At 38.4% G+C, this 15,383-nt stretch overlaps 1 protein-coding gene across 1 annotated transcript in view; it reads right to left on the bottom strand.

The window, feature by feature from the left end:
- CTSC (cathepsin C) overlaps window positions 1-15,156 on the bottom strand; it is a 47,328-nt gene extending 32,172 nt beyond the window's left edge. The window contains exons 1-2 of the mRNA XM_060104587.1: window positions 14,985-15,156; window positions 12,603-12,748 (exon numbers count right to left, since the gene is read on the bottom strand). Coding sequence (XP_059960570.1) covers window positions 12,603-12,748; window positions 14,985-15,156 — 318 coding nt within the window. The remainder of the gene's footprint in view (window positions 1-12,602; window positions 12,749-14,984) is intronic.
- Window positions 15,157-15,383: the final 227 nt, after the last annotated feature.

Here is a 15,383-nt window from a genome sequence, read left to right as displayed (position 1 = left end):
TTTTTACTTAAGCAAATTACTAAGAGATGCTATCCATTTATGTACCACTTCTTATACATTAAATTGATGGAATTATTTTCCATTTAAAATTTTTATTTTATTTTATTCTGTAGTTTTCCCAGTCTAAAATAATTTGGTCTTCTTTTAGAATCTGAAATTACTGTATGAAAGGTAGGACAGGACTGTGATATCACTGTGCAGGACAGCTACAATTTAGTAGAAAAGAGATATTTAACCCCTCCAGAAGCCAAGTACTGAGTACCTTAATTTGAGAGGACCACACACTGTGCCCCCGTTATTTTCTTGATTTGAATGTTCTCAATGTTTGTCATTTTCCCTGCTATTGTAAAATACATCTTTTGTGATTTCTGACATTATTACCAATTAAGAAGTTGAAGTTTTGGCCACACTATCCAGCTTGAAATGTAGCTTAATTTTTTTTCTAAGGGTTTTCATTTATTTTATTTATATAAACATCAGTCTCTGAATACTGCCTTGCAGAGATGGCATAATTTAAATTTCTATTCATTTATGCCAATTTCTATTGCAACAAATAGATAATTGCATAAAATTTGAAGAAATTCCAAACCTTAGCACTTGAGTTTAGAAAACTACTAGGATTCAATAACTCTCCATTTGCTTCTTCAAGATTAACACTGGGTTGCCAAACATTCTTGAAACCACCTTTCTTCAATTTCCCATTCACTTTATCAATTCTCCAATTCCATCCAATTACCTACTAATGTTAACCAATTGAAAAAGAAAAGGTTGGGATATTTTAGAACTTAAGTTATTTATCCTGGATCTCTTTCTCAACTGCTTTTTGACACTAAGAGGGGGAAGATCACTTATACCTTTTGTTCCACTGTTTTCCTGATTACACTTAGCAAATATTTGAATACTTCCTTTATGTAATGCACTAGCTATGAGAAAAAATGTACTTTAGTGAAAAAGGACTTTGCCCTTTAAATCCCTGTTCTGCCACTTATCATTTATGTAACCTTGAGCAAGTCACAACTAAGGAGCCTCAGTTTCTCCAGCTGATAATGGGAATGATATCTACTTCACTGGATTCCTATTGAGGATAAGGATGACACTGAAGTTTGAAGAGTTTAAAAAATTATAAAACACTAAACAAGTAACAATATAAATACTACCAACTGTTACCACATGGGACACAAAGCCATTTAAGACTTTACTCATGCTGTCAAAGAACTTATACTCTAGTCCAAACTGTCAACTGAGCAGTTGATACAGGTTTTATCCTGTCAACCAGTGATTTTCCAAAATGAGAAGACAATCCATTAAAATATTAGAAAGAAAAATCTTATAATTTCTATTTCTATTTGTAGCATAGAAATAAAATTGAAAACCAACCTCCACTATTATTTAATATACAAAGCAACACTGATAACCCCACTCAGTTCCAGTGTCAGATGTTCACCTGTTATATGCAGTATGCTGCCTAAAGATGGTTAGGACACAGCACATTCCCTTTTACACGTGCCTGCTTAAACTCACTTATGTACATCTGATGTAATTAAGCTAACTTGCACAAAATGAACAAGTGGCTTAAAATAATACTTGCAAAGAAACCAGGATTTGCAAATACTAATGATGTAAATATAAGAAAACATAAGAAAATAACAAAGCTTCATTTGCCCTATTCCTGGTATGAGTTTTTGAAAACATGTTTTGAAATGGTTCCAGCATTGCGGTATTCACTTTTTAATATTTTATCAATAAAGCAAATGTCTCCGTTTTAAAATTTGCCCATTAAATTGTCATCATTTAACACCAAACATCATTTAAATACCAAACAGTAATTCTTCTAAACTCTACCAGTGACACTTTCATACTTTTAACAAAATGTGTCAAAATTAAAATTCTTTACTTAAAACATTTTAACTAGAAAATTGTTTCCAAATGTTGAAAATTGGCAGTAATAAAAATGATCGGTAACAGAAATCCTTACATTGCTTTTTTCGGCAACAAAATCATGATAATGAAACATAGTTTTACATTGTTTCCAGAGAATATCATAATGAGATATATTTTGGCAGGACAATAAATAAATCAAATATTTAATCATTTAATATTATTTCATGTTTGATAGCAAACATGTTAGTATAGTAGTGCATGTATATAATTTTTTAAATGTATGTATACATACTGTGGAATACCTATTAAAAATTTGGACATCTAGGTCTAATCCATCAATATCATTCACCATTTCAGAAAAGAACACCTTGCATGAAGTTAAATGGTTTGATGATACACCATACATATAGATTACATTCCAGCAATACTGAAGAACAAAGAGTGTTTATTCAGTTTTTTGCCATCTGTTTACTGTACATGTCTACGTAAGTGCAAATTAACTGCTTCCATCTGCTGTCAGGTCTGGAGTGTGAATGAAGCCATTAGATGACAACAAAGGAGAACAAGGCATATTTTCCTAAATTGATATTTTTCCAACCCAACCAAGAGTGTCACATCTTACCTCAGAAATAAACTTCCCTGTCAGTTTCAAGGATTAGCTTTCCTTTTCTGCCCACTAACCAGACTTAACCATTTATTTAAAAAGTTGAATTTTAATGAGTTGTGAAACTGCCAGGAAATTGCTGCAGTGGTTGCAACCAAATAACCTCCAGCATTTTACTGAAGGAAGTGGCAATAAGATTTACATACGAAAATGGAGGACCATAAATTTATTTCCAGGGCTGAAAAGATGTTCCATTTAAACCAAAACATACGTTCCAGAACTAGTTAAGAAAACAGCAATTTGACACCCAGCAAGGTAGACAAAGTCCCTTGGCTCATTCCTCATTTACTTGCTCATAATCTCTTAAACTGTAAGGTTGGAAGAAATCTTAGAGTTCATCGACTCTAACCTTTAGCTGGTGCTTCTTAAGCGGGGGAGGGGGGCACAGCCCACAGCACCCTAGGCTAGTTTCAGTCCTTGGTTATCCAGGCTTTGGGGAACCACTGCAGTCACAGATAAAGCTCACTATTTCCCCAGACAGCTAATTTACTTTTTAGTAATTCTGAAAGTTAGAACTTTACTATTTTTAACTCTGAGGTTTATCTTAGCCTCTACAGTCTCACACAAAAATTAAAATATAATATATAAGCAGAATAAAATGTTAAAGTCTCATCTGTTTTCTACAGTCATTCAACAACTATGGCCTGAGGGTCCACCATAGCCTCTAAGGACACAAAGGTAAAAATACTTTCAGAAACGCAACAATAAAACAACAGAACACAATGGTATATTATTCAATTTTCTTTCTCTTACAAATATTTATTGAAGGACTATTATTTATCACATATTGAACTACACATAAGGAATAAAATGGCCATTAATACAGCATTGATCATTGCCCTCAAGGAGTTTAAAGGCCAGAGGAAAGGACAAACAGGCAATTACAACAGAGAATGCTAAACAGTAATCTATTATGGGGCCTACTAACACAAATACCTGCAATTTTGTACCCAAGTTTTCTCTTCCATAATCAAAACAAACATTTAGATGCAAAGATACTCAAAGAAACAGGGGGGAAGAAAACACTTTAGTAGGGGTGATTTTAGATGCCTTGCTAAATATATTCTTATACACATTGGTTGCTTTGTCAGTATTTACATCCGGACAATCAGTTTGAAAATACACAACTCTTACAGAACCCTGTAAGTATGTAACCTAATATTTTTTTGAGAACAGAGGACCAAAAATATAAACATAGCACCGTTCCTGATTTGAGCTTCTAGAACCCTATAGAATTAATTCTTTGTAAGCTGGCATTACTTCTGAAGTCTTTGAAAAGACAAGAGAAATGTGGATAATTTTCCAAACTAAAGTTCCAAGATAAAGTTCTACATGCATTAGGTGCTGAAGATACACAGATCTTCAGTCTGGAAGAAGATGACACGCTATCAAGTCATTCCATTTACAGCAGAGTTAGTACTACCAGGGCAGAGACACCTGCAAAGTACAATTGGAACCAAAATAATGACATTCCTCCCAGTAAGGGAGAAAGCTGGGGAATTTCACAGAGGTGGAATCAAGATCCTGAGTGATAAAGAATCATCAGGATAGAAGAAAGTATCCAGGTGGCAGTCGGATGTACTCTTATTTAGTTTTTATAAGATATAACCTTCCCAGAACAGCAGACCAGTGCCTCTCAAGTGATATAAGTAATTATCTGATCCAATAAAGTAATGATGACAACCTACTATCTAGAGAAAGACTCTTCCACTCAAGAAGCAATTCAAGGGATGCAGAAAAGTCCTCCCAGACAATAAGAATTAGGTGTAGCCCCACATTTTTGGTTTGCCAAGGCTGATGTTTAATCAGCTCTAAATAAATGAGGAGGAGACTAGTCCATTGTTTATTAGCAGGAAAGACCTAAAAGACAGCAATCAGTTTGAACAACAGTGTAATTAAGAGAAGTAAACTTAGCAAGCATACTTAACTTGAAGTTTACAAAACTCTCCTTCAATTTGGAGAACCATAAAGAGAAGGAGAAGGTAAATTTTTGTCTTGAATAAGGGATCTGGGCTTAGGAAGGAAAGTCAGTAGCCTCATTTGGTAAGGAAATCTAAGGTTCAAGCCAATTCTTCTCCTAAAATTTCAACAAGAGCCAATACAGCGCACTGAACTAACATTTGTGATGCTTACAGACTAGGATTCACCAGAAAACCTGCCCAAAATGTGACTTCAAGTACCAATACTTCTTTGTGAAACAAACTTGACAAACAGCCCATATCATTTTACAATTAGAAGCTGTGTGAGTTTAAACACTGTATGAGACTAATTTCCCCTATCTGAAAATTGAAGCTAGTAATATCTACTTCATGGGATTTTTGTAACGTAAAGCATGTCAAGTTCTTAGCACAAGGCTGGCACCTAATTTTAAAAAACACCAAAAAAAAAGTATTAATCATACCATCTTTCTGGACAGGGGTACTGCAGATCTATGATCTATAAAAGGGACCCTTCAGCGGTTTGGTTTATCTCAGAAAGCCTCCTTCCCCAAACATGTCCCCCTGGGACCATCTTCCCACCCATAATGTATCTGTGCATCTCAAGATATTCTGAAGCCTAATTTTATTCTTATAATAGGTGTTGGGGCTCCTCAAGGTAATTAGAGAAAGAGAAGGCACTTGGGAAGTTCATTTAACTGTGAGTAAAATTTGCACTGTTAACAAAATAAAACAAATAAGTCAAGTCCTAAAAGCAGTCCGAAAAAATCATTTCAACAGAAGAGTTTTCAAAAGAGAAAATAAGCAAGAAATGTATGTTGCATATTGTTCCTTTTATTCAAAGGCTGAATGGTGAAGCCACCTAAGACTTCCAGATTTTGTTTCTTTTTCCTGCTTGGTCTTTGGCTGTTCACATTCCAAAATGGCAGTTGCTGCTTTCCAAGGAAGTGTTCAGGAGGGCAGCTGCCTTGGAGGTAGTTTACCAGGACTCCTTTGTATGTTACATGCACATAAAGACTCCAGAAGGGACTGTAGCTGCTAGAGGCCTCTGCTAGCTGTTAGAGGTAGGTAGGTCCACTGCCGCATGCTGCTCTGCCTCTTGCCTCTTAGCCCCAAAGTCTGTTTTTGGCTGTGGTTTTAAAAGAGCCCCTCAACAGATGCTCTATTTAATAACTAAAAGACAATAAAAACTAGAGTTACAAGCCAACAAGGATCATACTGTCTCTTAAAAATTTAAACATATTAATTTCTTTAAGTGAAAAAAAATACTAGTATTTAGTATTTCAGATGCTGGTATTTTTAAATGCTATTTAAGACATTCACAAAAAGCCGCCATTCTCAAAAGCTGAATGCTTAAGCAATACATATTGTGCATGCAGCCAACATGCTCAAGAAGCACATGCAGATGCATTTTAAATTAAATGCTACCAAATAAGCCTAACATAGTTTTGAAATGTAGTTAAGAAAGAGGCTAATCTAGCAACCAAGACATAATAACATATACACCTTACAAATTCTAAATGTAGGCTTAATGCTACTTTGATCAATATTTTTAGGTACAAGGCTATTTATCCCATTTACAGAGCAAATACTAGGGTCAATCTCTTCTGCTGGGAGAAGCATCTCCCTAATAAGGAGAAAGAATGAAGGTTTTAAGACAGAATTTTGTAAACTGCATTCTGAGAATACCTTAAATTTTTGTGAGGAAATAATGGTAAACTTATTTTAGAAAACCTTCCTATTATATCTCCCTCCTCAGCTACCACCATACAGTATATTAAAGATTCTGAGAAGTTCTGAAAAGAAACTATTTAAGGCAGTCTACACTTATGCAACTATCAGAAATAAATTCAGAAGAAAGTGCTTATTGGTTTCAGCTCTAATTTTCACTTTGATGTGTTATTAGTGGCTGCCTAGAACAACCTTTAAAGCTTAACAAGATGAAGTGATACAACTTATGAGCAATTCCTTCCTGGCACATGTGTGGGCCACCGCTGGCCCATTAAACAGTTTGAAAAACGCTGATACAGGATAAGGCTACGGTGCTTTCAACACTTGCCCCAGTTCCCTTTTTCATATCTCACTTCCTTACCTAAGAGCTAAGTAAAAGAGGAAGGGAAGGGGGAAAATCTGTTATATGAAATGTAAGGGAGGGTAAGTCCCTATCAACTTTTTCTCTCTAACCACCCATTTTTCCATTAAAATTTTAGACATCTAAATTTATGGATCCAGAGAGAGCAATGATTAAAACATCTATTCTGAAAGTGTGAAGAGAATGTACAGAGTGAAAAAGATCCTCTTCTCCCTAGTCAATAGTCTGTTCTGAGAAGGAACCAGTTTAAAAGAAGATAGGTGATGTCTCAAAGGGATGACTGACAGGTACGTCAGTTCCTCTGGAAGAGCCACCTTCTCTACTGGAAGACAACTAAAATGCCATGGTTCACATGGGTCCCTCTTGAGTCTTTTTAGAAAAGAATGAGCAACCTCAGGCAGCATAGCTACTTCAAGGATGTGAACTGAATTTGAACCAACCTTTCCTTAACTGGGTCTTTATCTTTTTGGTTTCATGTCCACTTACGTTATGAGCATCATGCTTGAGAAAGCTAATTTGATGTGTGCAAACAGAACATACTAACACGAAAATAAATAGTGCAGGCAGATAAGAAGTAGCAAATAAGAAGGCTCAAGCAAGAAATCTATAAGAAAACCATAATCTCTCTGTTCTCCATCTTCCTCTCCCTGATGAGTAAATAAACATTAATTTTCATAAGCCATCAAGGAGGAGGGAAGCTTGCTTTTAGTAAGAAAGTTCAAAATATTTCAACGGAGCTCACCCAGTTTGTTCCTCAGATGTGGCATATCATATATCCCCACAGTTCCCAGTTGCATGAAAAACTGACTGATAAAATCAGTGACATCCTACGAAGGGTTTACAATGGAAAACTGAGTCATTATGTTGAGATTAAGCAATATCATGAAAGAAAACAAAGAGCTAGACATGTGTTAAGTGCTTAACTTCTGATTCTTTTCCTCAATTTAAACACTTTTAAAAGTAAACATCAAGTTATTTTTTTTAAAAAAGACAAACTCATCTTGGTGTGTTGAATCTGCATTAAAACAGGTAAATCTATCCCAATAACAAATATTCTGAAAGTTTGTTATATCTTAAAAATGAACCCAGAAGGCACAACAGAAAAATCGCACGAGACTCCCAAATCCTTTACTGTAGAAACACATAATTCACATTTCTAACTGCTGTGACAAGCTTGAAATTTGTAAGTCACTAGCACACAAAATGGGTAAATAAATCCTCTGGTATGGATTTCCCAACATACTGTTCTTGATTTGAGTACCAACCTGCTTTAGAAATACTCACGGTAGTGTTTTTAGCTTATAGTTCTACGAAGACTGATAGGTCCCAAACAAAAACTCAATTAGAAATCAGTGAAGTCTGCTTAACTATCCCCAAATTCAGTTTTCAGCCTAATGAGTCTAGTTTCCCTTCTATGCATCTTCTTCAGCCCTTGAGTAGCTTAATGTTCAAAATAAAATCTGAGTTCATTCGCTACTGCCCCCTTTTACAGCCTCAGAGAAAGTAAAGTGAGAGACAGTAAAAGGTTAGAAAGCTTATTCAACTTGAGGGTATTCTTTGAAACTGAGTTTGTGTCATACCACTTCCTTCCTTGGCAATTCGGTAGAGGATGGTGTAGAAGAGCTTTATACATGCTCATGGTAAAAAATGAACAAATTCTACAGAAATGTAAAGAAGAAAAAAACAATCGCTTACCCACCCACCACAAAATCAGCCATAATCAAACATCCTTTACATTGTTTTGTTACATTGCGTGTTTCTATATAAGAGGTTGGTTGTTTTTCATCTGCAGGTACTTTTAAAGGGTGCACATTTATTGGAGTGTGCCAATTATAATCAAATGGTAATGCTATTAAAATTTGATAGTCTTAGAAACTGGCTTGTGCAGATGGTCTTTTATTTTGGCAAGCGCATTATTTTAAAGGAAAACTGAATCTGAATGTCTCTAGGCAAATTTCCATTTTGCCATAGGTTGAATAACTCCTTATTGTTTTACAAAAGTTGTTTTAAACGCTTAGGTATTTGCCTGGGTGAGCCCTAAATTCATGTGAGTTTGTAACCCCGCCTAAGTTTTCTGATAACTGAATCTATGCTGGAAGTTGAGTAGAAAAAAAAATGTCTTTGAAAAATATAAACCTAGTGCTTCCTGCCTAACTCAAACTATGTATAAATTTCTAGTGTCAAGATTTCCTTCCAAGCTTTTATCTAGCTTGAAGTCCTATGTAAAAAAAAAAAAAAATCATCCCCACTCCACTCCCAATTTCTTAAGCAGTTAAAACCAAGGAAAAAAAGGTCGAAGAACCTCAACTCATGAAAAATTCTGCTTATTTTCCAGGTGAGGCCTGAATAAGTAGAACTTAATAAAAGCAAGTTCCTAGCAATAAAAGTGGTGTCACAACTGCTCCGAAGTTGGCATGCAGGGAGAATGATGTGGAAGCTGTCTGTTCTGTTGAGCTGCAGGCTGATCTGGGGGAACAGAAGGCGGAGCAGGAACCTAACAGAATGAATACCTTGCATGTAACACCCGCTCAGCAAACTAGCAGGAACAACTCTAAGAAACAACCTCATGAAAGCCTATCTGAAAAGGGCAAAAGGAAACAAGTGGTAGGGTCTGCTATGAGTTAAGAGAGACTCCTGGAAATCCAACTGATTTGTAGAATAACAGTGGAGGATATAAATGGCAAAAATTTATCGGATATTTCTGCAAAGCAGTAGGTTGAGTGGATTATGGTGTAGTTTACATAAGGCACCTAAACTTGAATAGTAAAACACTGCTTATATTTTGATAATTTTTCTTTTTTAAAAATAAATTATTTTTCATTTAAAAGATACTTCTAAAATCTGTAGAAAAAAATTCTCACATGCTTTATTCATTAAATAGGCGAGCTTTCTTGAGTTACACACCCAGCATGGATTTCCCAGCACCACTGTAGGAAATACCCCGAGGCTTATGGTAAAATCCAGCAAGCCTTTTATGTTAACAAGTATCACTCCAAAAGTGTTTGACTGCCCTATTATGTAAAGTCAACTCCACTTTATCATTTTTCTTAAATTTGTTGAACTCTGCTACTCCCCATTACTTTTTCAGTTGGATTTGCTAAAAGAACATGGCATTTTATCACTCTGCAAAATATGTTTATCTGGAACTACTTGATTGTGTTAAGAGAAATTTTAAAATCAAGTATCTTGTGTATGTTCTGCTCTGCTTATTGAAATTATGATCCTTATCACATGATCTAACTACTGACCAGAATGGCTGATTTTTTTAGGAGGAGAAGAAAACATGGACCTGATAATGGTTCTGGTCAAATGGACACTTTAAAAAATACACTGAAATCAGTACCAGAAAAACACTCTTCTACTTTTATTCCTAATAAGAGAATGCTGTCCAGAAGCATATGACCAGGTAGGGTTCTACCCTACAACAGTGTATACACTGACTCTTCCCACATATGGTTGAGAACACTTACAACTTCATTTGGCTTTAAAAAGCCTTTATTGATCTGCAACTAATGTTCTGAGGCTACAGAAAAATACCAAATTTGCTTATACTGTGACTTAAAGAGAAATAGAGTTGACTCTTGAACAAAGGAACAACGCAGCGTTTGGGGCACCAACCCTCCAAGTAGTTGAAAACCCACCTATAACTTATAGTCAGCCCTCAATATACGGGTTTCCACATCTAAGGAATCAACCAACCTTGGATCCCCATTTGCAGATTCAACTAACCTCAGATTGTGTATATATTTACTATAGTATTTACTATTGAAAAAAAAATCTCTGTATAAGTGGACCTACGCAGTTCAAACCTGTGTTGTTCAAGGGTCAACGGTACAAAGAAGTGTTCCGAGGGCTTCCCTGGTGGCGCAGAGGGCTTCCCTGGTGGCGCAGTGGTTGGGAGTCCGCCTGCCGATGCAGGGGACACGGGTTCGTGCCCCGGTCCAGGAGGATCCCACGTGCCGCGGAGCGGCTGGTCCCGTGAGCCATGGCCGCTGGGCCTGGGGCCTGTGCGTCCGGAGCCTGCGCTCCGCGGCAGGAGAGGCCACAGCGGTGAGAGGCCCGCGTACCGCAAAAAAAAAAAAAAAAAAAAAGAAGTGTTCCGATTCCTCATTCAGCTACCAGCCATTCCCTCTGTCCCCACCATCTCCGGACTCCTATTCAAGCTGAGAGCAGACAGACTGATGGGAAAATATTACCACAGGGAAACTGCCCTTGCCTGTTTCTGATTATGTCTCAGGTAAGTAATGGTGTCATTAGAAGTTCCATCACCAGTTCCTCCAATTCTACAGAAGTGAAGAATGAAAAGTCTTCTAAGCCAATGGGTAAAACTATTCACTCATCTATTTATATACTACACCCTATCTTGTACTTAAGTAATTTATGCAACCTATTTCTCAACTGAATTCTACTTCATTTTCATGTTTTAAATAAATATCGATTACCTATTTTGTATCAACAAAAGGAGAAGGGGAAGGGAGAGTTGGGAAAAAGGAGGGGCAAGAGGAAGAAGTGGAGGAAGGAATAAGGTACATGGTAACAACTGTCTTGAATATTTCTTTCCTTGTGCCTCAATTCTATAGGCAATTCACTCTCCACCTGAAGGCAAAGAACTTTTGAAGGACTGTAACAGAGTACCTACAAGAGGTCTACAAAGCCCTAGGCTCATCAATATGCAGACCAAGAATTATATTCAGATGGAATCACATTTATTGCATACACACTACAATTTTTAAAACTCATACAGATACTGCTATGATTTTTAAAAATACATAGTATCTAGGCGTGATATTTAAAAATATTTAATAACTGTTCAAGCATGGGCTTCAACTAATAATACAGACTGCTGGCCCTCAATGGCCAGCATGGATGGACTGGTTCCCACCAGCTGAATATCAGACAACCAATCCAGGTGAGGGGAGACAACTTTTCCCGTCTCTCTTTTCTTTTTTCAATTAAGAAGGGGTCCTCATAGTTTAAAAAAAAAAAAAAATTGGGCATTACTATTCTTAGAAATTTGGTTGGCTCAGATGTTAACAACATATCCTAGTTAGTGATTAAGCCACAACCCACATGAGTAAACACAATAAATTTAGATATTAGTCTTTTGCTGGTGCTTTGTCTTTCATCATCTTTAACAGAATCATTCCCTCACCTTCCCACAAATTCCTGTAGTTGGTCAACTCTTACCAGATATTTTAAAGGCTACCGACACTAACCCATGAAAAACTGTCTTTACTTATACTTTATTTAGAATAAGAAATAGCTAGTCTCAGGTTTGCGTGTTCCATTTAGTTAAACCATTTAATACCCTGCTAATAGGAAACGTTCCAACTTCAGAAGGATATCTGGGATGGACTGCAATTTGTGCTCAACTATTTTACCTTAGAGTGTGTCTGCAATTAGAAGCAATGTGTAAGAGCATTAGAATGGACAACAATTCTTCCCTAGTGAGAGAAGAAAACAAGCTGGGCTGGCTAGGCTACCTTCTGCTTTAATTAGCCCAAGGAGTAACTCCAAGGCTCTCCATCTCTGTCCCACTTTAGTCAAATAAATTATTCACATTAATATATTTAGTACATTATACTACTTCAATGAGTCATTTAGGTCAGTTTCTCAAAGCTAACAAATGATGATAAGAGGGACAGTATAATAACCTCAAGATAATAATAAAAACCCTATCTTTCCAACAGATTCAGTACAAAGCCAAGTGACGAAGGCAACAATTAGAAATAAAGGTGTAGTAATAAAGAAAATAAAGAATTTAGTCATACTTACCAAAATGTAAATTTAAATAGAGAGGGATCATACATACTCAAATATAGATCATGTGTGTGTTTTTTTAAACCTACTGAAGTTATAATTTTAAATAAAGTGGCAAAATTATACCATCTAATTTCTCTTCAGAAAATTGCTATCAATTCTGGTTATCTTCTTAATCTAAAATTAAAATACTGAGGGTCTCCTCATTAGAAGAAGCTTCAGTTATCAAATCATTGAAAATATGAATGTATATTCCAACAAAACTAACCTTAAAAAAGGCAAACCACTTGTAGTCATTCAACACAATCTCAAAGCCTTGATTGTAAATGATGGTGAAATGGCCAGAATTGCCCAAGTTATCATATGCCGTATCCAACTTCTTAAGGTGCACCACTACTTTTTTTTCTGGTAGTCCTAAAGAAAAGAAAATGCACAACAAAGGAAAATTATGTGGGCTTCAATGGGAGGTAAAAGCTCCTTTATAATTTCCATTATTTTTAAGCTCCTTTCCTTTCGTGCTACTGAATGTGGGTGGATCTGGCTTGTGAATATATCAGAGTCCCCGTTTTGCTGCCTCCCTCTGTATAATCCCAGAGGGGTCTCAGGCAAGAATGTGAAGCAAAGGCTCAAAAGATATGTCAAGTATCCCAGCAGGCAGAGAGACCCCAAAAAGTACAGTCACTACCTTCCCAGAGCATCCAAACACTGAAGAAATTTTTCCACTGAAGAAAAGGAGAAATGGGGTATGTTGAAAATGACCAGCAGAAATGAGAAGACAAAATGGTAATCAAAAAGTGGAAATATAAAAAGACTTGCTACCAGATCATAAGAACAAAGGAAATGATCTCTTCAGAGAAGAAATGGGATGGATATCTTTCTTCTAAATGGCTGTACAGTTCAGAACCTCGGAATCTGAATCCTTTCAAAGTATTCAGCAAACTCAAGGTTTTTATCCTATACAGCTAATTTGTGCCGAATGGAACTAAACTTTTAACCTTCAGAAAATGGGGACTCAGATCTGTGGGTGTCTTTAATTGATTAGATTAAGGTCAAAGGTATGGAATATAGGCAGAGAGGCTGCCTGAAAAGGGTTCTGCTGTGTCCATTCTGGAGGCTTCCACACTTTGGACAATTTTTCCATGTTTCAGATTAATGCTCAGAAATAGGAGATTCCACGTGACAGAACACTGCAAATCCTGATCGCCCTTCTGCTTTGGCTCTCCAAGTTCAACTTTTAAAGAGAAAATGGTTATAATGCCCAGTACTATGAAATGCCACACAGTCATTTGGAGTTGGACAGTTGAGTAATTGAGTAAGTCTGCTTAGTGACAGATGACCTGGCAATCTCTGTTCTGTTAACAAGGAAATTGCAGTTGAGAGCTTCACTCATTCTGCACAAGCCACAGTGTGGTAAAGGTTTGGGCAGAACGAAAGTGCCTCTCCTGACCCAAGACTGTGTGTTTTTTCTTCTCCCTTCACTAAATTCTTTGTCCTTGGGATAGAGCCATGTTATGTGAGGGCATATGGAATGTTCCAGGGTGTTCAAACACTAGATATTTATTGAGAGCCTTCCATGAGCCCTGGCACTGTGTCTGGCTCTGGGCATTTCAAAATATAATTATTGGCCAAAGAGGTATTAAAAAAAAACAACTTTTATATACTACTGAGGCAGGCTGGGACCTGGGACCCTTTGCTGAAGTGCTGCAATGCTTGCACCTGGACAAACCTCCTCCAGCAACAAAATACAAAGAAACTATGTGGGACTCAAAATAACTGCGTGCATGCACAGTTGGGCCCCATTATGGACAAAAAGATACAAAAAAGCAAAAAACTTAACTGCCACTTCTGAAGAGCCCTGAGCAAAAACTGGGTGTCCGGAGCAAACACTGGGTGTTGCGCATGCCCCCTGCACTCAAACCCCCAGAGGGGTGGGCAAACCAGCCAAGCCAGCCCTCCCTGCCACCACTGGACACACCCCTACCCTCACCCCATATAAGGAACAAGCTTGTTACTTGTTCTCACTAGCCCTGCTGCAGCAAGGGCCCAATAAAGCCTTGCCTGAATTTCTTGTCTAGCCTGTAGTCAATTTCTGATTAGCGAAGGCCAAGAACCCTGGTGGGTATCACTACCCCACCCCCCCCGCCGCAGTACATGAAACTGTGTAGTGGTACCAAAAGCTTTCTCAGGTCCACATCAAAATCTCTGGGCTTAAGGGCTCTTTCCCACAACCTAATAAAAGGAAACTTAAAGCTATATTCTCAAGAGTCTTTGAGCTCATTTGTCACTGGCACAATAAAATACTGCAGATGGGATGGGGAGATAAGATTGCACGGTCTCAACTCTCTTACAAGCCAAACAAACCCAAAAACAAGAAACGGAAATCAAGGTGGGAAAAAAAAGTTCTTGCAAAAAGTGTTGGGGGCCCGGGAATAACCAAGACCGAGCGAAGTGAGACGTTCTCAGCAGCTCCACGTTGACGTCGCTGCCCTGGAGCGGTAGAGGGCACGCCCCCCATGGACCCCAAGTCCAGCCAGGACCTCCCGGCTTCCCCCTAGCGGGGCCGCTGCGGGAAAAAGGGCTCAGGGACCGAAGGGAAGGAGCCCCGGGTAGGCACAGGAAGAAAGCGGGTCCAAGGGCGCCGGCGGCTTACCCATAACCGAGCAGTTGACCTCGCGCTGAGAACCGCTGCGGCCCACGTGGAAGACCCAGGTGCCCAGCAGGTCCGGGTAGGTGCAGTTGGCAGGAGTGTCGCAGTGCACGTTTCCAGCGCGGAAGAGGAGCAGCAGGAGGGCGGCGAGCGGCGAGCCGGGCCAGGGACCCATGCTGGCAAGGCCCTTAGAAGTGGGGAAGGGACGCGAGCCAAAGCGCTGCAGGCGGGCACTGAGGCCACCGCTGCTGTGCTCTTGCCTTAAAATAGAGGTGCTGGAAACCGGCAACCCGGCGGGGGGCGGGGTCTCGGGGCCGCGGGGGCTGGGCGCCTGCCAGTGGCACCGCCCCTTAGGTGGGGGCCTCTGGAAAGCGCGCCCGTCACCTGGCGGCCGTCGGACCT

This window comes from Mesoplodon densirostris, chromosome 7, assembly GCF_025265405.1.
Source record: "Mesoplodon densirostris isolate mMesDen1 chromosome 7, mMesDen1 primary haplotype, whole genome shotgun sequence".
In the NCBI taxonomy this organism is placed as follows: Eukaryota; Metazoa; Chordata; class Mammalia; order Artiodactyla; family Ziphiidae; genus Mesoplodon; species Mesoplodon densirostris.
Note: the sequence above shows the minus strand (reverse complement) of the source record. Positions and strands in the feature narration are given on the sequence as shown.